At 36.8% G+C, this 25,313-nt stretch overlaps 1 protein-coding gene across 13 annotated transcripts in view; it reads left to right on the top strand.

Moving 5' to 3' along the window:
* RBFOX1 (RNA binding protein, fox-1 homolog 1) overlaps positions 1 to 25,313 on the top strand; it is a 372,798-nt gene that overhangs the window by 223,839 nt on the left and 123,646 nt on the right. For all 13 annotated transcript variants that reach the window (XM_021411693.1, XM_021411692.1, XM_021411696.1 and 10 more), the window contains one exon: positions 10,257 to 10,499. In XM_021411693.1, the coding sequence (XP_021267368.1) occupies positions 10,257 to 10,499 (243 nt within the window). The remainder of the gene's footprint in view (positions 1 to 10,256; positions 10,500 to 25,313) is intronic.

Here is a 25,313-nt window from a genome sequence, read left to right as displayed (position 1 = left end):
GGCTCTGTTGAAATAAATCATTTTAATCAAAATTTTATGGAAGAGAAAATCATATTTGATTTCTCTCAAAACAAGTATGTATGATTTGTGGATAAATTGAATTCATAACTATTCTGCCAAATCTGCTCAAAATGTTAAGTACAGATGTATAAAAGCAAAAATTACAGGTACTCTGCAGAAAATATGCAATTCCCAGAAACATTTGGGTTGGATAAATTAAAGGCTGTTTTCCTGAAGTCCAAATTGCTAGCTCTGCTGCTTGTCTTCCTGGTCTTCCTCTGCGTTCCTGAACTCAATCTTGTCGTTTTTATGGAGCTTGAAAAGCAAATCAAACTCCTGAATTTATCTAGTTAAAGTAAACTGAAACAAAACAAATCCCTCTAGTTCAATGGGGTCGTAATAATTGTTGCTTACTTTGGCTAGCTCAAGAGGACGGGCTGACAAGCAGCCCCGTGTACTTAAATGTTGTTTGCTAACAAATACCTAGCAGGTATGATCTTCTTCAGTCAGTTCTGCTGTTTAAGACAATTTATTATGGCATTACATTCTTATTTCCCTTAGTAACTGACTAAACTCCTTGTTTTATTTCAGTAGAGTCAAGTAATGATCCTGCCAATTGTGATATTGAAAGTTGGACCTGTTTCACCTGTAATGGATGAAGTGTGGTTACTGTGGTAATGTCTTAGAAAATGATTCAGCATGAGGGGTTGAAAGAGGAATGTGTCTGTTCTTTTCTGAGGCTAAATTACAGCTCATCAGTGAAAGATTGTGCCCCTGGTTTAAAGAGGTCATTCAGAGTATTCGGTTCAAAGAGGTGGTGTGTCACTTTGCACTCAAATAACTGCTGCTGCCATTCAGTCTTTGTGTGTAGCATTGCAGGATCCCTTTAGTTTTCTTCTTACAGAAATTTTAATTCCAAGGGCAAGATGCATTCTGATGCAGTAACTTCAGTGGTGCGTTTGTGAAGACCAAGGTCTGCTATGCTGAATAGTGAAACCACCGTGCTTATCTACAGTTCTGCTTTTCTGTGTGTATTACTTGTGAAACGCATCACTTACGCTGCCTACCAATTTTTTTTTACATAAAATATTGTATTTCTACGTAAAGAAAGAACTAATTAAGTACACATGAAACTGATACAGTTTGGTCCACAACAAATGGGCTTCAAAGATATTTAATTGCTCTTCATTTTTGCTTCTCTAGTCTCTGATCTTTTGCAGTCTTCAGTCCTTGGCAAATCTGGTGACATTTGAGAATTATTTTTATTTGAATTCTGGAAATACTTACGCTTTTACGTTAGTTATAATCTAGGAATGGTCTCAGCAGAGCCTGGAAGAAAGGCTTACAAATCATTGTGCAGAACTATGTCCCAGCCATTAGGAGTCCTGCTACATGAGCATGGTGAGGCACCTGGGATAGTATTTCTGGCTTCTCGGAAGCATCCTAGTGGACAGTCATGCTAACACATATTTGCTGCTTTCACTGCTTGAGCTATCAATTGGATTTTTGTCTGTAGTTACAAAGGAAGGCCTGGCAGTACTCGGTTTTGGATTGCTTTGAAGACCTGCAGGCTACGTACATGGCAGCAGCACGTTTCTTTCACTCACAGCTGGGTGGATCATAAGATCGGATTGATGTTTTTGCATTTTCCTGTAAAGACCTGTAATTCACCACTTGGTGTATGGTGCCTTAAGTTTTACCAATCTGTAGCTTGAGATTATTAAGAAACAATTTCTCAGAACAGAATATTTTATGCCAATACAGCATCATATATTTCTGCTGCTTTGTCACCTCCCATTGTTTCTTCAGTACAGTAATCTCTCACTTCTCTTGTCACAATTGCTTATGAAGTGATTTAGGAACTGCTGCAGCTTTGAGAATCCCATATCTTCAGTTAGTGTTCAGTTAATAATAACAGATTGATGCAACCACTATTTTAGACACTGGGCAAGTAAGAAAATGGATGCACTAGCTTTATTAATATTCAGATATAGGAGGTGGCAGAGATTTCAATATGTTAACATATATAAAAAAAAATTCATTTCAGTATAAAAATTGCAGATAACATTAGAAAGCTTATATGGCAGTAGAAGTTACTGTTTGGGAGATGAAGCAGAAGGCAGAAAAAAATCTACTTTCTATGGAGATGTAATTCTAAAGGTCGTGTTCTTCCACATATATTGAAAATTGTGACATTTGGCAAATAATTAAGATACGTCATAGTTCTTCGTGAAACTGTTCTTGTCTTGCATGCACCGTAGCGATTGCTACTTTCGTACTGCTCTAGTTGTGTATTAAACAAATGTAAATATATTTTCCTAAGAGAGCTTTCAAAATCCATCTGAAAGAATTGAGATGTAGTTTTCTTAAGGAGAGAAAGTAAACTAGAAGCTGTATCTCATCTCTTCCTTGTTATTAAATCTTTCATGAGGAAATCCATCAAGTAAGATAGAAGTATAAAATCATTAAATACGTTCAGGTATTCTGGAAGCCACATGGAATCATGGAATACTTGAGGCTGAAAGCGAACTTCAGAGGCCGTCAGGTCCCGACTTCGTTTTTCAGTCAGGACTAATGACACAGCTGTTTCAAGATGCTCAGGGACTTGTCCAGTTTAAATTTGAAAGTCTTCAAGATTCTGATACCTTTCTGAACAGCATGTTCCTGGCTTAACTGCCCTCATTATTAACTTTTTATTCTTCATTGCCAAACAGAATCTCTGTTTCTGCAAATTCTGACTGTTGCTTCTTGTTCTTTCACTCTGCACTTCTGTGGAAAGTCTGATTCTGTCTCTGTAACACTCCATTAGATTGGAGAAGATGTAGTTGAGTGGTCTGCCAGCCCTTTCTTCTGCAGGCTAAGCTAGACCAGCTCCCGTCATGTGCTGCAGTCCTCCAACTGTCTTTGCAACCCACCATTACGCTTTCCAGTTTAAAAATGAATCTTCCTGTCCTGGGAGACTCCAGACTGGTCAGGACGTTCCAGATGCTGCTTCAGAAGTGCTGTGTGGGGAGGAATAATCCTTTTCCTCAGTCCAGTGACTATCCTTTTGTTAATGCTGCCCACTATGCAGTTAACCTTTATTGCCTTAAAAGCTGATGCTGATCCATGCTTAGCTTAATGTCCACCAGTTCTCCTGCAGGTCCTTATCTGCAAAGCTGCTCCTTCGCAAGTCAGCCTATAGCAACGCAGGGGACACTCTGTCCCTAGGTCGGGTTGATTTCATCCCACTCTTCTAACTCCTCAAGACCTCCATAAATGCCAGAATTGCCCTCAGGTGGATCCACTGTCACGTGTGAACTTACATTCTGACACTTCATATAGTCTTCTGTGAAGATGTTATCCTGTTATGGAACTTGACTTCATGCTCAAAGGATGGCATTCATAGCTTGCTTCCACTTAGACTTCTAAACATTAATTGCTGCTCCCTTTAAAGGCCAGCAGTCTGGGTAGCTTTTTATGCACCTAGTATCTTGGCAATCCAGTTCTTTAGTTTTTCATTGCTTTTTTTTTTTTTTAAATATTTTTTATTTATTTGGGAACAAGGATGCTGCATCATCTTTCTTCAGTATGCTCTAGTAAAGATGTACAATGGGACCTAGATGTACTTTCTTATTTTGACCTGTGGGAAAAGCTCCTTTTATGACTTAGTTTGAAACCTTATAGGAATGAATTCTCATTAAGGAAATGAATTTTAGATAATACATACTGCATGCTCCAGATTCCCTTGCTATGTGGCTCTTCAGGCAATTCTGGCAACTGGTGTTTTCAAAATGTGATGTTAAAAAAAAAAAAAAGAGGAAAACACTGGTTGATAGAATAGAAGGTTAAGCTGTAGTTGAAAAAACCTTTATAAAATACCTAAGAGTTGGAGAAAGTGGGAGGACAGGCTGGAAATGTAAGTAAATGACAGTCTTCAGTGGTAATGTGAAAGTAAATACAAGTTTAAATACATTTAAATAAATACAAGCAATTACAAGTGTAATGTTTGTAATTGGGCCATTGAACATAGCAAGAGGAAGAGTTGTCTTGGTGGACAGGGGGAGCTAGTGTCAAGAATCAAGGCGACATAAAGGTTGCTGGAAGTTTGAGCAGTGACACTTGGATAGAACGATGGTGCCAGAGGGAATGCTTTCTTCATATGTATCTCTACATGGTCTTTACTGTAGGCAGGAATTCAGACTAGGACTTAGTTTTTGGTAGGTTGTTGACCTTCTTTGAAATGTAAGTAAATATATCTAACCTACTTTGTGGGTGTTGTGATGTTTCATCAGTTTGTTCTGTACTTCAGGCATCAACACAAAGCGTGTGTTTCATTTTCAGATGCATACATAGCAGTAGCAAGAACTCAGACTTTCACTTGGGTACAGCAGACTCCTCTCAGTAATGAGAGTAAAGAACTTTCTTTTGGGGTAGTGAAGAAAGTCCTTTTTTACTTCCTTACTGTTGCCTTTTTGTCCTACACTCTCTGAAGAGAACGTAGTTTGCATTTCCTTTCTTTTGAGGATACACTTCTTTTGGAACTATATTGTTTCTTAAATGAAATCTGAATTTGTGTCTGTGATGAACTTTCCAAGGAGCGGTGGCTGGAGAATTCATTTTGTGTGACTGCAGAAGTAAATGATCTGAGTCAAGTGGCCTGGTCAGATAATTAAGCTACAACAGAGAAAGCTTGCAAAATCAGTCAGTTGTGATTATTGGTCCACTGTGGTTGGATGTCTGATTCCTTCTGAAAAATCTGAAGTGGCTGCTCTTGTTATCATCAATAGGGCAGTGCCAGCAACAAATCTGGAAGAGTTACGCCGCTGCTTTAAAGAAATCTAGTAGATATCAGTTGAAATGTAAGCTTAAAGATGAACTGATAGCTGTTTATCTGCTGCCCTGTGTACCCTTCTACTGTTTATACTACAATACTAACATAAATTCTAACATTTGTAAGAATAATTTCCCTGTTAAGTGTCTGCCTTGCTTGCAATTTCTCCTCAGTAGACAGTCCAGGATAGAGTGGCAATAAAAGTGTATTCTTTGGGGCCTTTCTATATGTCCCTGTCTATGTCTATAAATATATTACTATTTGATTTAATTAGGAGCTTAATCATTTTCAAACCAACACTAGAGCAACTAGGAAAATTCCCTTAACAGTGAAGTATTAACTTGCTTAAAGTGCCTCAGAACTAAACCTTGGAAGCATTTCTGATGCTGTGAAATGAAACAAAAAAAGGAAACAATATTTCATTTGTATGGAAGGATAAAGAACGTTTAATCTAAAACAGGCTGCTTTCAGTATTGATGGTTCACTTATGGAGTTCAGCAGTTTTAAAGTAGAAATCTTACTGGTATTAATTCTACCCCATGTAGGAAGAATTAATCACACAGAAATACATGCATGTTCTAAGTATCAGAAATCCAAAGCGCTGGAAGTTGTTTTTTTTTTAACTTTGAGTCCAGCCATCTTAATTTTAGAACAAAAATGTTCTGCTTCCGGCAACTGACATAGTAGCATTTCTGATGTTTTTGAAGCAGCTATTAATGCAGTCAAGCTGTGTTTTTTCTTCTTCTGTGTGCAATCATCTGCTCAGTGGTGCACTCTGTAACCAGTAGCAGGAGACAGAGGAGTGGCCTGCTGTGATTGATGGGGCGAGGCCCAGCAAGCTGAAAGAGCCCCATCTGGATTAGGTTTTGGGAGCAGTCAGATGTTGAGAGGGAGGTCAGTAAACCCTGGATTAGCTCCCCCTCCTTGAACACCCCTATCATCCACGCTTCTGCACACATTACATTGCTCACACGCCCTCATCCATAATTGATGCTTGCTTTGGGCAGATGCTGTATGGCCTGGGACTAGAGCAGCTGGCTAAGTTTATGGAGGATAAAGGGAGCGGGATGGTACAGCAGGTATTTTCACTTTTATTTTCACTTGAACCTCTTGATTTTAGTCAAATCAAGGCATTTCCTTTAACCTGCTGCACCACTGCATGTAAGGCTTCTAATACACACTTTGTCGCTTAAGTCGTTCTGGAGGAAGGCAAAGTACAGCAGTGATTATGTGTCTCTGCTGTGCTTGATATATCTGACAGAGCCGTTCTTATAAGCAGCAGGTTTGCAGAGTAATGCTGCATTTTTCTTCTTTGTTTCCATGCCCTAAGGATATGATGCAGTTTGGCTCATTTAACTACAGTATGAGAGGCTTGCTCTAAATGTAAAATATCTCTTGCCAAAGAAACAGGATGCACCAAACAGAAAATAGAGTAAAACAAACAATAAACTGTTAGTTAGACTTTAAAATGCAGGCAAGCAGAATGGTTTTCATTGAATAAATACATTTTTATGTTGCATATGTGGTTTTAAAAAGGAACACTGCATAAGTAATATTTTCTGTACGCTGTCTTTTGTATACAAACATAACAAGCTTGCTTTATTATGTTTTGACACTTTTCATGGATTTCTTAATTATGAAATCCTTTCAGAGCTGAAGATGCTGAAAAGACATGTTGAGATCTGAGATACTAGGAACATTTTACATCCTAAGCTTTTCTTCAAGAGGAATAATAGTATATATATTCAATAGGAATGATTTCACTTACCTATGTCGTTGGAATGCTTTCTTGTTTTGTTCTTTAGAGTTCAACATTTAACCAGAAAGCAATAAAGCTGGTTTTATACACTGCCACGTAAAGCATATTTTTCGGTTGAAATGTGGTTTTCATTAAACCTCAGGCCAGAACATTTAACAGAGCCTGACTGTCTGCCATCCTTTGTGCTTCTTTCTGTTGCCAGCAACTACTTTATTAAAAACCATGCACAAAGTGAGCATTAAAGAGTCATTTAAACTTAAAGATACTTGGATTTGAGTCTGAAATGACAACTTCTGTTTAGCCTCTGATGTCTAGGTTGTATTAAGCAACATCTGTGTACTGTCATCTGCAGTTTACAGATTGCCCTAATACCTGAGTTCACAGGCTAGGTTAGGATCAATGTTTCCTGTTGCTTTCAGGGCCATTTCGTAGTCTCAGTTTAATGAATTAGATCTCCTGTTTCCTTTATTCATTTTAGTTCGCTTTATTTCAGAGGACACAGTGATGTGCCATTTGAGGTGGCTATTTAAAGAATGTTGATTCATTAGGATCAATTCAAACGCAGCAGAGTTTTGTGTCACCTGGAATTTCTGTCAACCACATGTCTATATGGATGTTAGTTTGCACTGCGTTGTTCTTAATGTAAATTCGTAATCTGAACAGTGAGCTACTGGTGTGGTACCTACATAAATAGTAAATAATATGTTTATACCCATGTTCTTTTATACTACTTTGTAACATTGTGTTTAATGAATTCGTTGTGATTCAAAAATTCACACTGATTTTGAAGGCTACAGAAGTCTGCAGCTTTTAAGGGATTAACAACTCAGATTTATTGTCATCTTTTTTAAACTCGCGTAGAATAAGGATGGTTTTCTTATTTTTTAATCATTTTTCCTCCAAATTATTTAATGAACACACACTGTTTGGAGTGGTAACTTTGCATGCTAGTGTTCCACTCTAAGCATTTTTGTTCTGTTCTAATGGAAAGACTGTATATTCCTGAATCTAAAGGAGGTATATATATATATACGTATAACCAAAAAAAACCTCCAGACAACCAGAAAAACCTGAACGAACCAACCCACACCTGACCCTTCAATGCTTATTTATTTGTAGCCAAGTCCCCACTAATAAGCAATTAAGACCTCAGCGTAGCACATCCAATGAATGAAGCAGAGGAGCCTCCACAGTGAAGGTGCTGGAATTTCCAGTGTGTTTGCTATTTTATGGTAAATCTAAATAGTGAATTGTTTGGAGTTGCTGGTGAGAAATCATATAAAAGCTCAATCCTCTTAATTAAATATTTGCTGTAATTAGCACTAAGTGTGAATGCCTTGAATATTAATCAGGGTCTCATAGAGCTGTTGTCAATGTTAATGAGAAGCAGTGGGTGGTCTCACAACATCTGGTTTAGGACTCAGAGTAGTACAAAAACCTGTAGATCAAACACACCTGGACATCTCTCTTAGTCCCTTTGTTAGCATTATTGTTCTTTTTTTAACAGCTGCTGACTCTAATGCCACGTTTAGCACCTAAGATGAAGGAGTAGCCTAGAGACTGTCGGTACCATTTACTGTGCTTCAAAGGCAGCATGGTGAAAAATGCTTATATAGGCATCTCTAGCTGATGTCAACCCTAAAACAGTTGATTAAAAAAAAATCTAAGCTCCCCTGCCCTCCCTAAAGCTTTTAAAACTATTCATTTAACATTTAATAAATGACTCTGGTGGAATCCATTCATCGCTGTTTTTAATCTGGATTTTTAAGTGAAGTAGAGAGAGAGAAGAAGGGGATCTTCCCATTGTAGTGTAAGAGAACATAAATACGCATTTGGAAGAGTTTTGAACCATCCTTAAAAGTAACAGGGCAAGTTTCAGTATAATGACAACCTCAGAAATATTGTAGATATATACAAATAAAACTTACTGACTTAACCAAGTGAAGTATGTAAATATAACTGTTTTCATTTTAAAGATTGTGAATGAAGCAAGGTATACTACTTGCTCGGGGCCATGCAGTAAAACAGTACCAAAGATCAGATTAAAATGGAGGAGGTTTTGATTGCTAATATAAAGTCTTCATTTTCTAGGACACAGTGAATGCCTTTTACAAAGCAGAATGTAATTTTCTCTTCCAAGCCTACCTTGTACCAAGTCTTGTTTCTGAAATGTGATTTTGCAAGTTTTTAAAAACTCTTGAGTTTAGGCCCAGTTCAGGTCAGGTCACCAATATCTGAGGTAGCTGAAATTGACTGGAAATGTCCTTAGGTGTGAAAGGAATGACTTTTCTTCATCTAGCCTATTCTGAAATTAGGAAATCAAGGACAGATGACTAGAAGTAAGCTAAATCTTTACAGTACTTCTCCATACTTCAGTGGGAAAAATAAAATATTTTTAAAACAAATTACACTTTTACTCTAATATTAATTTTTTTAATTACTTTGTATTTAGAGGGACAACTTCATCTTTTAAAACGGTTATCCTCTCTGAGTTTTGGAGTCCATAAGCTGGGCTTATTTAACCTAGAGAAAAGGAGGTTCAAGGGAGACCTTATCGTTCTCTACAACTACCTTGAAGGAAACTGTAGCGAGGTGGAGGTCAATCTCTTCTCCAAAGCAACAAGTGATGGGACAAGAGGAAAGGTCCTCAAATTGTATCAGGAGAAGTTTAGGTTGGGTATTAGGAAAAATTCAGAGTTGTGGAGCACTAAATCAGGCTGCCCAGGGAAGCAATTGAGTGACCGTCCCTAGAGGTACTTAAAAGCTGTTCAGGTGTGGTGCTTAGGGACATTGTTTAGTAGTAGGCTTGGCAGTTAATGGTTAGATTTGATGATCATAGAGGCCTTTTGCAACACAAATTATTCTATGATTCTAAGTCTCTGACAAATTAGTATGCTTGACTTTCTACTTTTCTATCAAACAGAAGGATGGATCTATCTGTATGTAGAGATGAGGTCCTTAATTTTTAATTGTACAAGCATATTGTAATATGGAGATGAAATCCTGTGGTCTTCAAATATATATAACCTTTAAAGTTCTTATATCTGTTTCTTTTGAGAGCACATAATGTAAAAAAAAAAAAAATCCATGTTAAATGGTGATTTCATATTGATTTGTTTTTTAGATTCAAATGTTTAGTATTGGGATTGAAATGTTTTCACATTTGTGGTGTGCAGTTGTTCAGTACATTGCCCCTCTGAATACTGTGTATGGCATTACTTAATATAAATATTTTCAGATGTGTTAACAAAATACACCTGAATTCTGCTCAGAGTGCAGAGAGCATGTATTGAGTTCTGTAGAGGGTAAGTCAGAATGGATCCCAGGCTATGGGATAACTTTACCAGAACTCTGTGTTGGCAGTTGCACTCAGAAACATATGGTATAAACTAAGCTTTGTCCATCTTTCAAGTTTGATTTGAGGCTTTAGTTGAGGTAAGATTTCACTGGCATTTTGCAGTTAAAGAACAGTCTATAGTTATCCAGGGAACAGCAGATTCTAATTGTAACAAGATTTAATAGTGCTAGGAAAATGGATTTAATTCAGATAAGAAATGTTCTCAAGAAGCTAGCATTGTGTCCTTTTCGGGCCAGCAATCATAGCAGAATAATATAATTGCGTACTAAATTCTTTTGTCTCACCTCACATTTCTTCTTCCTTTTTTTCCCCTTTGATCTTCACAGGGTAATCAGGAAGCTACAGCACCTCCTGACACAATGGCACAGCCTTATGCCTCAGCCCAGTTTGCTCCTCCTCAGAACGGTATCCCTGCAGAATACACAGCCCCACATCCTCATCCAGCTCCAGACTACACAGGCCAAACCACTGTTCCAGAGCACACATTAAACATGTACCCTCCTGCTCAGACACACTCTGAACAGAGTGCAGCTGACACAAATGCACAAACTGTCTCCGGCACAGCCACAGTAAGTCAAGGTTTTGGCTATTTTTAAAGCTGTGTATTTAGTGATGTGTGGTTTTTGTTTTTTTTTTTTTTTTTTATAACATTAATTCTTATGTTGCACTTAATAATTTTACACTTCACTTGTACTAGGATTGCTTGCATTTTAAAATTTGTTGATATTTGAGAATACTAGTTTTCTGCTTTTGGAGCCTCATATGATGCATGGGAGCTTTCTGGAATCTGTAGTCCCTTTTCTATAATATCAGACAGAAAAACTCGTCAACAACAAGCCCATGAATTGTATAGGGTAGGAAAACCAAGGGGAAAAAAGAATTAAGAACAAATAGTAATTCATTTTGTGATTTTTAAGGAACTCTGTATTTTTTATGAATGTGAGAAGAAACTTTCCATAGAAATATTCGTTGAATGATACTGTATTGAAATTACTTGTGCAAGTGTATGAATGAGTATTGTGAAGAGCATATCTGCAACACTCCAGGGAGTTTGTTCATGCAGTCTTTACCAAAAGTTGTGGGGGAGTCTGTGCTCAACAGAATGGAAATGAGGGACTTTCCTTCTATTTGGTTTACATATGAAGTTCAGAAGTGTTATGAATGATGCAAGAAACTCCTTGGATGGACCTATCTTGTAATTTCAAAGACACATATTTCATATATTGATAGTGTAGTGCCTGTAGATTGGAACCCAGTATAACCAGTGCCGAAGGCTGGCAGATTTCTGAGCCACTGACCGCCTCCATGACGTATGTAGGATCAAGCACAGAACAGATAACTCGTGGTTTGGGCACTGGAAGCAGCCCTTCCTATTAGCTGTCATCATTGTCCTTGCTACAGCCATGCTCTATACCTCGTCTTGCCCCTTACTCCTGTCCAACCTCAAGTTTCCTCCGTCACGGCAAGAGAAAGGGGAAAGTATGTACCATTAAATGAGTTGCTCTGGAGATTTGTGTGTCTTGCCACATCACTAATTTCTTTGTATGGTAAAATGAACAAGAAATTAAAACACTAGCATTTTATATTCTGTATCTAGAAGACTGGGAATTGCCTAGGGCACTTGCATCTTGTTTATGATGTTAATCTCTGAGAAAAGAGGAGGAAGTCCTTGTAATGGGCCTTTTAAGAAAGCATATGTAGATTTTTCTGTGTCCCCATGGCAAGGTCATCACAGATGTATTAATACTGAGCAGTGAGTATTGTGCCACTATGCATTGAATCACATACACTAAACAAAAACCAACCAACCAAACAAAAAACACTGAAAAATTCACCAAAGAATATTCCTTGCTATTATCATGAACTGTGTATTGATGATCATTAACCCCACCTTGCTAAGGAGATGCCTTTGTGAATTAGTTACATCGTTTTGTGGTCTTTGCAGTAGAATGTTTAAGTCCTTTCCTTTTGACTTTGCATATTTTTATTGCTCCGTTTGGCTCTTTGCTCTGACAATGTGAGAAAGTTGAAGAGCATCCTATTTTCCTCTATCACATAGTTCTCTGTATAGCTCTACAGTGTCCTCTCTTATATATCCCTTTGCCAAGTTAACTTCTGGTTCTTTCCAACTTTTTAAATTTTATTCCACGATCATTTTTGTCACCTATTGCCAAATGCCAGAGTCATTAGTTTAGAGCAGAAACTCTAAGCTAAGTAGGCAATCCTGAAAAGATTATTAAGTATCATCTTTTCCGTTGTCCCTCTCTCAATCTTCCTAGTTATTTTGCTCTTTTAACCGCTGCTGCACAGTGAATAGGCCACTGTGATGCCCAGCTCAGCCTTGTTGTGTTTCAGAACTGTTGGTGTTTGGTTCTGAAGAAAAAGACTGTAGTTGTGAAAATCAGTGGTAAAATACCTGTCAATGTGAGTAGGGCTGAACTCATCCCTCATCATTTACTGCTTTCATTTTACTGTGTTTGCTCTCCTCTTTTTGATTTTTCTCTTTGAAGGAGCGTTTTTCTCTTTATCAGAAATGTTGGGTGTATGTTTTTCCAACATCTTCTGTGGCAAAGACTGATGAAAAGAAATCACTCGGATTGTCTGTGTTGCCCTTATCTTTTTCAAGTGTTCTATTCAATCCAAGCTCCAGTAAATCTAATGATTCCCTTGAAAGTTCTGATATACTAATAGGTCTGATTCTTATTTGGCTTTGCACCCCTTGTGGTCTGGTCTTCTGATTTCCTTTTTGCCTTACTAATATGCAGCTTGCATTTTACTTGCCGTATACTTTCTCCCTTCTGGCTCCACTTGGAGTGAAATTCCATTCTCTGAAGGATAATGCTTCAATTCTACTAACCTTTTGTATTTGGGGAATTCCATTTACTTGACTATTTTTATTATGGATCTTTTTCTTGCCTTCCTGTTTCCTTTCTTAGAGAAATGTGCATAACTGTTTAAAAAGCTCCCATGCTGTTCATAAAGAATTAGATTTCCTTGCTTTTGACATTAGGATATTTTTGAGAAAGTTATTTAAAAAAAAAAAATTCTAAATTGCTGTGTTATATTGAAAGTTGTAGAAACTGTCCCTGCCTGCAAAAGTTTACACTGAAAATACCAGGCTACAATGTATAGTTCACCAGTTTTTAAAAAGTGAGGTCAGATGTTGCTTGCACAATGTAATTATGGCACCTATATCTAAAATCTTTTATTCTGTGTCTCTTTGGTATTGCATTTAACATACTAAAGAGACATTACAAATAAGCATATGCAGATGCATATCAAGCAGATTCAATGTGTGCCCAACTGTGCACATCTCTCTTTGAGTTTAATAGCATAGGTCTTCACTATGAAATAGAGCTTCAGTATCACCATGTCAACGTTGTAACTCCATGTTGTCTATATCGTTGAAGGAAAAAAATGCTTATGCTTTTTTCCAGTTCCTGTTAGCTATAAGAATTTTAAGTGGGATTGATGTGGGAGCACAGCGGCATTTGTTTGGTAGGTTCCAGTACTTTACATAGTTTACATTCAGTAAGTTGTGTTACCTGCACTGAAAAGAAAAACAATCCACTGATCAATCATTCCCAAAAATAATGTTGCGATGATTAATGTAGATTAGACAAGCTATTGGGAGCAAGACCAATTTTTGAGTTTTCTTATTCACTTGCATATTTATATGCATTTGAAGCTGCACACGCCACAAAAAAATGGATCTTAAAATTTTGAAATATGAAGCTGTTAAACTGCAGAACAATTTCCTAATTTGGAGAACTGCTACCAGAAGTGATTTAATCTCATCCCAGAAGGACTTAATCCACACCTAGGCTAGACACATACCCTGGCGTTCTTTGTTTGCCTCTTTGTTTTTGTTTCTTTTTTTATGAATCGTATCTTGAAGCTAGAGGTCACACTGGGTTTCATGCAACTCAAACTACACTAAAGAGACAAATAGATAAAAGTGTTCCATGCACCTTCTCTTGAATTCTTTACTGAAATACAGAGCTTAATGTGGCCCAGCTGGAACCACTGCCAGTGTCCGCATTCGCTGCAAATTGAACAAGATTCCAACAGTCAGTTTTATTACAGGTTTTCAGTTTCATGCACTTAAAAGCGCTATTAATATAGGAAGTTTGTAGGTTTGATTTTCTTATGAGTGTAATTTATAGACTTTGGTAAATATTCCCTAAATATTCTTTGATTGTTCAGAGCCTTTCCAAATGGGTGTAAAGTACTCCCGTACCAAAAGGGCAGCACTTGGGACGGTCTTTAAGTTGGTGCAGGACATTAATGAGTACTTTTCTTTCAACAAAACTAAAACATCTTGTTGAGAATTTAATCTGAAGGAATTCTTTCTCCTTTTAGATTTTACTGTTTGTAAGAAACCATTACGCCAACCCTTACACTGAGTTTCTCCAAAGAACACACATAGTATCTGTAAATAATGCTCTGGGTACCTTTTGTCATTTATAGCCCCAACTTTCCGTGCACTCTCAGCTAGTTTGAGGACCTTTAATTATTTTTTGTAAAATGGGTCAAGCTACTCTATCAACAAGTATGCCATTTTCCTTAAACTTACCTCTTTATTACATTCCAAAGTTCTTTTCAGTTGAGAAATAATATTTTCTCTTTCTTGCTTTTGCTCAAATTTACTACCCAGCCCTCTGAAAATTGCAAATAGGAAGTGCATAACTTCTTGATACTGTTAAGATTTTACTTCTCTGCATGTTGCACATACCTAGTTCAAATACAACTTAATGGATATCCGTTTAGCCATGAAGATGTAAGATTAGAAATGCTCTTCTATTTCCAAAAAGTCTTTTTCCTAGTGAATTTTTTTAAATCTGTTATTTCATTCTATATTTTCTTAGGAAGAGGTTTGGAAATGAGTGGTGCTTTTTTAGTATGTCTAGGATTACTGACTCTGTACTTTGATATAATGAAACAGGAGAAAATGTACAGGATGAAGAGGGAAGTAAATATAAGTACAGGATGATTTAACTGAAACAATATAAAACAATCTGTGCATAATAAAATACTGCCAGATTTTATTTTGAGTCTTCTCTGAATAAGATGATTTTCATCTTTTGGATCAATATGTTTATTTAAATTTAATCAAGGAAGTAGTCTATCTGAGTGTATGCTTAATCAATACTCATCCAGTCCTGGATTCTCCTGTGAGGTTAAGTGCTAATAGACTTTTGGAGTTGCATAGCATCAAACACACTTTCGGTCATTAACAAAAACAGTAAATTATTTCTTTCAAGAAGGGTGGATCAATTATAAGAGTGTAACAAAGTTATGATTGAATAACATCTGAAAATTTTTCCCAGTGGTTTTGAGTGTTACGTTACAAAGTGCCAAATTTAAGATATTCCATCATTTTAGGAAATACGATACCACCTTTTGTATGTGTCAAGGTATCTATGTGAATATACTGTAAATGTATAATATGGTTCAGAGAATAAAATTTGTTCAACTTTTGATTCTGTTTTGTACACAATTTCTGTTGATGTCAGTGGAGATAGATTTGTAAATATAAAGTTTGTTAACTCTGCATGTGTAAGAAAGCAGATAATAGTAAATTTTGTTTCTCTGTTGCTTCCCCTTGTGAGTGTATTATACTAGTAATAGAAGCAAATATAGTATGGTAAAAACCTGGTTTGTGCCATTCTGAGATTTATGTATGTGTGTATGTAAAAAAAAATATATATATATATTCACTTCTAACGTTAACTATGCTTTTGATTTAGAAAAAACTGGAGGTTATTCTGTAGCCTCTCTACCTTGGCATGTGATGTCATCAGATTTTGCAAGCTGAGGTGCATTTGATAAATTGTATGCTTGGACGGGCATCCTCAAGGAAAACAAAGCTGCTTTGAGATGCTGGCAGTTCTGAATCAATATGCAGCATGGGACTGAGGGCTGCAGCGCTTCTGAAGTCCTTTAGAAGACCTGAAATGAAGCTGCATAACACCTGTGCAGTGGTTAAATTTCAGCTTGCCAAGTACCAAAATTCCTCATGTAGCACGCACTGAACTTGATGCTCTTCTCTGAGAATATAGTTGGTATGCTAGATAAAACTGTCTGCTCTTACAGTTGACCTGCTTTTCCTCCAAATTTTTGCACGTCCTTTGAGAATTGGTGGTTTAAAAATGCGTTGGTTTCTTTTCTTGTTGTTGTGTCTAGGTTTGTGCATTCTTAATCATGTTGCAGGGACCATGTCTTCTTACAAGGATTTGGAAAGGCTTAGTGATACTCAAGACTGAAAGATTATTTACCATGTTGAATTTGATTGTTTTGGTGATGAGATTGTTGATTTTTTTTTTCTTACTGATTTCTATATTGAGCTTTTTAATTGGGGTAAGAAAACTGACAGGAACAAATATTCACAGTAAAGTGCTTGAGTGCATCACCTAAGCCGACAGATGTGTAGATTGCTACTATAATTTTCTGCAATATATATATATATATTTGTTAGCTCAGTTTACTGCTCTGTTCTTTATGTAAATGACTGGCATGCTGTGTTTTTTTCCTTTAACTTTTTTTTCTCCTTTTTTATTCACCTTAGTTCTCCTTTTTCAATCCTGTTGCTTTATTCCTGGTCTGAAGATGTGGAAGGAAGTTAGTTCTTTCAAGAAATTTGATTTCACGTTAGGCAGTGCAGTAGGCTATGTCCTGCTTGACTTAGAGGTGTTCATCAGTTGTTTTTACAGGAGTGCTATTGAGGCAGAGATACTTAGGGTGAAGTTGTCTTTAGTTTGCTCATTTGTCATGTAACTGCGATTGTATTCATTAGCCTCAAGGTAGGCTGCCTGTAAGACCACCACACCAAGAAACTGGAGAGCGGGACACTTTTCAGGTGCTGCTGAGTTCGACTGGTACTAACCTTCTCTCTGAATATTCTGCTTATGCTTAATAGGTTTTCATATTGCATCTGGCAAATAGATCCTGGAACTGCCTCTTTGTGTAGGTCTGTCTGGAAAGCACATGGTGCAGAATTGCAGTGCAGAGAACCGTGTCAATCATTTCCCAGAATAGCTGCGCTTGGAGGACTGCACTCTCTCTGTGGAGCAGCTAGGAACTTCTCACCATGAAGTGTCTGTCTTGCAAGTCGCATTTCCCCATGGATGTTGTGTTTTTTCTTTTTTTCCCCAACTGCTGTCAAGGTTTTTTATTCTGTTTCTATTCTGGGTTTGTTTTTGTCTATACGCGTTTGTTCCACATTTTTGTCTGTAGAAAAAGTTTGTCACCAGTATGCTAGATAGTTGATAATACTTTGACAGTAGTTACAGCAGTGTTTATTTATCTAAAAAATAATACCATGCTAGTGTAGGCTATTGTATCATCATGGTGTTCTGTTTCAGTTATTCAATTTGGCCTCACCTGGTACTTGAATAAAATATTTCAAGGAGCTTGTTTCAATACCCCCAAGTGCTCCAGAGCCGCCAAAAGCACGCAGCTTGGTGCAGCTCCTACTCTACAGTGCAGTGAAGAGATCAAAACTGACATCCCAAATAGATAACATAATGCTGTGTTAGTTTGGTGAGGCACAATAATATCTTGTGATCCTAGGCATTATTACTTCTAAGAGGTTTCTTTGCTGAGAGCTTTGCGTGCTGACCTGGTAACTGTGCCCTGTTTGTGTTTCTTGAATGTAAGAATAGCACAAACACATTGCTCACTTAAATGTCTGTATTTGTCAGTCAGGCTCTGAAGTAGCTTCTTCTCAGGGATACACAGAAACTCAGACTGCTTTATGTGAAACACTGTAAAAGTGCATATTTGTATTAGTTGTATTCCTGCTAAGAAGATAAACACTCCTTTTTCTGTGTTGCCGAATTAACATAGACCTTATTTCCGAGAAGTACTTGCCATGTGTCAGTAGATTTTGTTTTTAGTTTTTTTTGCACTTTCTATTGTCTCTTGGGCTCTTTGGTCTCTGTACCAATTCTTTTATGTTTTATTATTGGCCTTTTCTTCTCTCTCAGCAGTGTTAAGTACCCTAACATTCTGGCTGTGCTTCAGGTTCTGATGTCTCAAAAACATTTGTTGCACATTTTGCTGAATAAACAAAGCATACATTTCAAAGGGAACCTTGCTGTGGTGAAACAGCTAATTACAACTTAATTTATATTTGACCTTTTGCATCTTACATTATAACGTGGTAATTAGAAACAATCCTCACTTATATGGGGGATTTTTTTTTTATTTTTTTTTTTAGAAAATTAGCTCTCGTTTTCACTAAATACAGGAGTGTCTCTGTTAGATTAGGTAAGACTAATTATGTTTTCCATTTTCTTGTAATTGGCCTGCAAAAAGTAGTTAACAGTTTGTAACTTTATCAGAAGATAATGATCCCTCCTTGCACCAAGTTTTTGTAACCGTAGTATAAACTTCTATATTGGCAGGAGCACTTTGTGCAAAGGCACGAGGCGAGTATGTTGGCAATAACTTGGTTAACCAAGAATATCCGTAGGTCCTTGCTTGCAAGAAACTCTTCAGCAGAGAAGTCAGAATGGTCGGGTAGACCATTCCATCAACCGGAATGGTTTTTGATACGGAAAACTTAACAGTGCTGGTAACTAAGAGCTATGAAGATCATTCCCATTGCCTTCCTGTCCTCTTCCTTAAATCGTAAGGGTGAATTTCTGGTAGTGTGACAGTCTTTTCACAGTATCATAACTTACTCTCCTGCATGACTACCCATTGGTCTAAGTTAACGACATCTTAGGGGTTTATTACACCTAAACCTTAAAACACTTTTTTAAAATCCCTGTTTATACTCTCAGGTTTCCATTGCTCTCCCACGTAGCTCTCTTTTCAGCTCTTCCGCCCACTCATTCCCAGAATTACTTTAATTTAAGCCCACTCATGTGTGGGCTGACTTACCACTTCTCCCTGCTTAATGTGCTCCCTTTCTAGGCTCAGTGTGAAAGAGCAACTTGATTCAGACATCTTATTTTGCTGTCTGTCAGTATTAGGAAGGCAATAGCAAGGCACCTGGATCTGTCTTGGCTTAACCTGCAAGAGTTTCAGTTCCCCTGTAAGTTTGAAGCTACTTTACAGTCTGCTAAGGATGAGACAGATCAAAACACACATCACCGAAGTAGGCAGAGGAGAAATTTTGTATAACTAGATATGCATTCAGGAAACCATTACAGGGTTTTGCAGGTATTTAAACTTTAGTGGGAAAGGACGTAGACAGAGCTAATAGTCTAGTGCACATTGTGCAGTATTTAGTCTTTCTGTGGTACGCAGAAAGATTTGGGTTGTCATTTTAAATTGCACAGATCTAGACCTTGTATGACCAATTGTTTATTAACTGTAGAAAAAGAAATTATGGATGAACAAATATATGAGAGTATCTTGCTTTTTTTGCTGTCTTGAATTAATGCTACATATATAAGGCAATGTATATACAAAGGAGTGACAGGACAATGGTAATTTACACTTCAAGAGATTTGCTGCAAACGGTGAAAGACCAGAGTAGTTTATTTTGTGTGTGTGTGTTGATTCCATTCAAAGATTTGTAAAAAGCTAGAAGGTCAGTCCAGGACGTGGGTGTATAGCAGTTGAATTTTGGTTATGAAGGCATTTTCACTTTTGAACTGTAAACTGCAGGTAACGTGTTTGAAACTATTAACAGGAGAATAACATAACTGCCTTAGTGAATCTGAACCACTTAGTACATAGTTTTCTGAGTTTCACGTGAATATCAAACTTTAAAGAAAACTATTTCTTATTCCTTATTCCATTATTTTTCTGATTTATATTGAAAACGTGATGCTTTAAAATATATTTAGGTCATCAAAACATTGGCAAAATAATACCTGCATAGATCAGCATCCTTAGGATTTAAAAAATAAGGTACTCTTCAAGCTAAATTTTACTCTTCCTGCCTGAAGTTTTCTGACATCTTAAGGTAAATTTTACTTTACGGTTGCATCTTGTTGCTTGATACTATTTGAAATAATGTACATATTTGATCGTTTATTAAAAGATGTATTTACAGTAGAATGCTTCTACCAAACTTCATGCACTGTTGTCCCAAAGCAAAAGCAAACCTCCTGTTGTTTCCCTGTGCATGAAACCTACTTAGCTGCTTTGTATAAAACTGAGGTTCTTTCACATTGATATGTGAGCTGTTATTAACTTCAGAAAAGCCGGCTGATGAAAGAATAACTTCATCTTATTTGTTACTTCTTTTTTCTTTTCAGATTTAGGTAATTGCCATATGCTTTGTGTTCTTTATTTACGTGATTAAAGTTGCACATATGGTTTTTGTTGGGACTGCAGGAAAACAAATAATTGAGACAGCCTTATGCACAAAAGGGAAATAATTGCTAATATTCTTAAAAGAATGGCATAAATGGAAAACCTGCCCCTCTTCTTTTGCTTGCTTCTTGCCTGCTTTTAATCTTTGATTGCATTCTATTTATTTTCTTTTTTATCTTTATGACTCTTTAATCCCTTTTTATAATCTTCCTCTGATTTTCCCCTTGTTACGCTATTTTTCAATATAATTGCTTTGTCTACACTTCCCATTTCATCCCAGTTTTTTGGCCATTCCAATATAATGTAGTATTATTTCTTTTTTTTTTCCCTCCCCCAATGTTACAAAGACATCCAAGATTGGTTTTAATGTGGCACGGAGAGAATGTGTAATCTTCTGAAGGATTTATATGATTGATGTGGAGAACATACACAGATTCTCTGGTATGTCTGTCTAGATTAATGCATCTCACTGTGTCTATATGCTTTTTCAGATGGTACCCCATACAGTTTTCCTACAATGTCATCATATTGTACCACCTTTTTTTTTTTTTTTTTTTACTTAACCACTCATGACCTTTCCACTACAGACCCCTTAGGCCATCTAATACTCTTGATCAAAGGGATTTTTTGCATTTTCTTTTCTGGCAGAGACTCCACAGCAAACAGTTCTGTCAAAATGCTTCTGAGAGGTAGGGAACTTCAGAATGTTCTTCTCATTGGCCTCAATCAAAAGTCTAATAACATGACTGGGTGTCATAGAATAGAGTCATAGAATATCCTGAGTTGGAAGGAGGATCATCAAGTCCAACTCCTTTGGTGTGGAGACAAGGTGTTGCAGACAAATCACATGAATGAATGGAACAGATGGCGTCAAGGATGGTTTGCCATTGAGAATACTTCAATTTCTGTGTATTGACTGATTCTGAGATGAGACTGTCAAGAATGAGAATTTTCTCTTGCTGTGATTTTTCTTTTCTTTGGTTTCTTTTTTTTTCTCTTACTTACAAAAGAAGAAAAAGAAGCAGAATGCCCCCTGAGTCATTTAAAAAGAAAGAGGAAAGAGTGATTATACTTGGCAATCATTTGTGTTTTTTTCTAGCTTTTATCAAGTGCATCAAAAGATGTCAGCTATTTAATTTAATAAGGATTCAAATAACTTCCTGCTGTTCTAGAGTAGTATCTAAATATTTGATTTGAAAACAGTATGTGTACCCAAGCTGCAACATAGAGCAGTCATGATCACCCAGCTATCCAGAGAGATTGTAGTCTGTCTGTGCTAATTAGTGTTTACAAATGAGCCTCTGTAGGAGGAGCTTCACTTAATGAAAGGTCTAGTGCTTTGTAAGAGAATGTGATCTGGAGAAGTCTACCACACTGAAAGGAAAATATGTAAATTTACTATAACAAGTTAAATTAGGTGTTCCAGCACTACTACTGCTTTTTATAGTGACATATGATATATTTTTTAGTATGTTCCTATTTCTGAAGTGATATATTACTGTATAGCATTAAAGCTATATAGTGGACTATAACCTCAATGTAATTAAAATATTTGATAGAATTAACCTTAACATGAAATTATACTCAGAAATAAGTTCTGTGTGTTTTCACTTACATTAAAGGTAAATTGTTGCAGGTTAGGCTTCAAAACTTTGCTTTTAACTTTTGCACTTACTTGTGACTGGCAGCAGTTCTGTTGTTATTTGCTCAGAGACCTCTTCTTTTGCTTTTAAGGGTGTGAAAATACCAAGATTGCACTGAGAAATATAGTTTCTTATGGACACATTCCTTTCTCTTCATCTCTTTTATTACATAGTTTTCAAGTGCAACACTACCAAATTCTATGAAAGAGATGCCTGGTTTCACCTCAAAATATTATTATTTTCCTTATCCTTATGCATAAGATTTTCATTTTTTTCTTTAAAAAGAAATGGGCAGGCACAGATGGCATGCTGTTTAAACCTGTGGCAGGAAAAAACAGTGGAGCATTTCTGTTTATATATGAACATCTTTTTTTTTTTTTTTTTACTATAGAATGTATTCTAGCTTTGACAAATGCTATTACTTTGTGTGTAAATGAATGAAAAAATTTAATGATGTTAAACACTAAAGGATGTAAAAGATAAGTAGCTAGATTGTAAGAAAATTGAAAACCTGTTACGTTACAAACTAATTAATGTGATGTGCTCAACATATAGCAGGTTTTTTTTTAGAAAGCTTGCTTGAATTCAGATTTTCTTTTTTTTTTATTTCTGATCAACAAAATCTAAGTTAAGATTTTGAGAAGTAGTCATGTTTTCAAGGTAGACATTGAATCATTCCTAATTCCTAAACAGCGTTTGATTCTCATGATCTGGTAATGCTGTAGTCTAGTAAATTTTCACCATGATTCACAGTACTTTAGTGACAAAGCAGAATCTTATCCTTAGAGATGTGTTGCAGACACTTTCAACTTTTCACTCTTGTTCATTATAGTCTAATAGAACTGCTTACAAAGTTATTATAGTCAGGAGTAGATACCTGCATGGCGGGATCCCAAGCTTATGCAGAGCATCTGAACAGTAGTGTTTGCATACAAAGCATGAGAGGATTTTGCCTTCAATACAAACTGATGAGCGAGATTTTAATTGAATTTTACAAATTACTTGAGGCATCAAGCTTGTGCTGAAACATCAGTACCTGCTGGTATGCATAAAGCTCTGCAGTACTGGGTACTATTAGGGATATTTAAAAATTTGTTTTCAAGGCAGTTAATCTTTAGCATATACTTGTAGTTATGAAGTTCTGGGACATTGTAGACTGCAATCAGTATAAAATGGATGAAGTTAACATACAGCTGTCTGAGATTGGCAGTGGATGTACTTGTGAAATGGTTCATGCATGAAATAAAAGCACTTTAACACAAGCATAAAATGTTCCTATTGATTTTATCCTGTTTCTATCACGCATTTCCAATTTTAGTGTTTCCTTCTCAGTTTGAACTAAGCTCCCTCTTTTCTCCTTTCTTTTATATGAAGTCTTGTAGTTCTGTTCCTTTATTTCTCTTATCTCTTAAAAGAAACATGCAGCCATTTCCCATGCTACTTTCCTTTTTGCATGCCCAGCAATGTGAACTTTCTAAAGATACTAACATGTTTTATAAATAAAATGAGCTCAAAGTCAGTAGTATCTGAATCACTGTTTCTGTTCTGCACTTCTAAACTGAAATACCTGCTTTTTTGTTAATTTTTCATTATTATCCTCACAGCATGATAAATTGTTTTCGAATCTCCAGTGACCTTGGAGGTCTTTTCCAACCTTGGTGATTCTGTGATTCACAAGAGCTTTTTCATATGCATACTTTCAGAACTGCAAATTTATTTAATTTTATAACTCTGAGTCCTGTGTCCACCTTAGCCCAATGCATCTAAATTTCCACCTGACGTTTTTATCTAGGTGTGATTAGAGGATGTGCCTCATTTGTCTAGGACAAATGTCTGGCACATTTCTGAAAATCAGGATCCTCCATCCAAATAGACTGTTACATGCCCAGGAAAGTAGCATATACTCACAGTGTGCTAGATAATAGAGTTAAAGTTAATCATCCTAACCATGTATGTGCAGTAAGTCTGGTCAGTAGTTAACATCAGTCATTTTATGTGTTACTTTCTGACTGAAAAATGTGGTAGCTGTACTAATACAGGTGGTATGCCACGGTCACTCACTATATAAAGTTGCTTTCTATTATCATCAATTGTTTAATATCTCTATAGACATTCTTTGCAGGTAGCAAAAAGAATCTAATCTCATTATCCCTAATTTTCTTAATTTAGACACTTAATGTATTAGTGCAAATTTGAGTACCTTTCTAATTCATTGAATTATTGATTTGACATATTTAAGATATTGATCATTTAGACCTGCTAGGTTTAAAAATGGCTAGTTAGCATAATTTTTGTTTATTTGCTTTGTTCTTATCTCTGTAGTCATGAATTCACTGTCCGCTCTCCTGTATAGTTAAGGCTGAGTGGGGAATACCCCAAATATCTGAGTCTCGTGTTAATGCTGCAAGTATCTAACATGAGGCTTTAGCATACGAGCTTGTTGGAACTGATGCATTACCTTGCCACAGAAAGGTGATTAATGTTATGAAATACTACAGTGGGATTTTTTCCCTAGAGATGTCCTAGTGACTGAAGGAGGATGTATGGCATACAGTGTTACTGCCTTAGGACCAGAATGAGTTGTCTGGGTGCTTTGCTGGAGCTGGGGCACTAAGAGGATTACACTGCTAGCTGGGTCGGAACACAAGGCAATGCTCTGGAGCACCGTGGGGCTGCAGCGATGTGATTTTTAATGCAAGAAGACACTTTGTTTTTGCTAAAAGTTCTCACATTTTACTAGGTGGTACTTCCCTACATGAGGAAAGTTGAATTACAATTCCTACCGCTCTTACGGGATTGCACGAAGTGATTTGAGACTGAGGAGCTTACAAGCTTGTGGTTTCAAATGATAAAAGTATGCCTTAAAACACAGGAGTTCTTTGAATGTGGGAGTGGACTATGGTAAAACTGAGATATTTCTGAGTGTGATGCTGCTACTTAAATCTAGTGTGAATATTTCTTTTATGTTCAGTTTAGAGGGATGATTCTCTCTGAGTATCTTGTGGAATGATTGATTTCATTCCTGTGACCATTTCATGAGTTTTTATTGAATTACAATTGTTATCTTTTCCACTTTCACAGAGGAAGAACTAAGGAACAAGTAGTTTAAATAACCTGTGCAAGGCAAGTTTGTATCAAAGCAGATTGCAGCAGCTGGCTGTCCGTAACCCAAGTATCTAGACTGAGAGACATTCATTTTCTCCTAGCAGCAGAATGCTATTGCTGAATTTCATTTGGAAGTGATGTGTGCTTTTGGAGCGTTGAGCACTCCACCTACACTCCACCTTGTGACGGGGTTATGGTGTGTGGTAGCGTCTAGTAAGAAACATCTGTTCTTATGCTTTGGAGCAGTACTGCAGCTTATTTCCACCTTCCTTGTATGAAGGAATTGGATTAAGGAGTCAGAGGTGGGACAAGAAACAATATAAATAACCTAACTGCTGCCAGGATCGTGGCAAAGGTCCC

This window comes from Numida meleagris, chromosome 13 (assembly GCF_002078875.1).
Source record: "Numida meleagris isolate 19003 breed g44 Domestic line chromosome 13, NumMel1.0, whole genome shotgun sequence".
Classification (NCBI taxonomy): domain Eukaryota; kingdom Metazoa; phylum Chordata; class Aves; order Galliformes; family Numididae; genus Numida; species Numida meleagris.
This window is presented reverse-complemented; position numbering and strand designations above follow the sequence as displayed.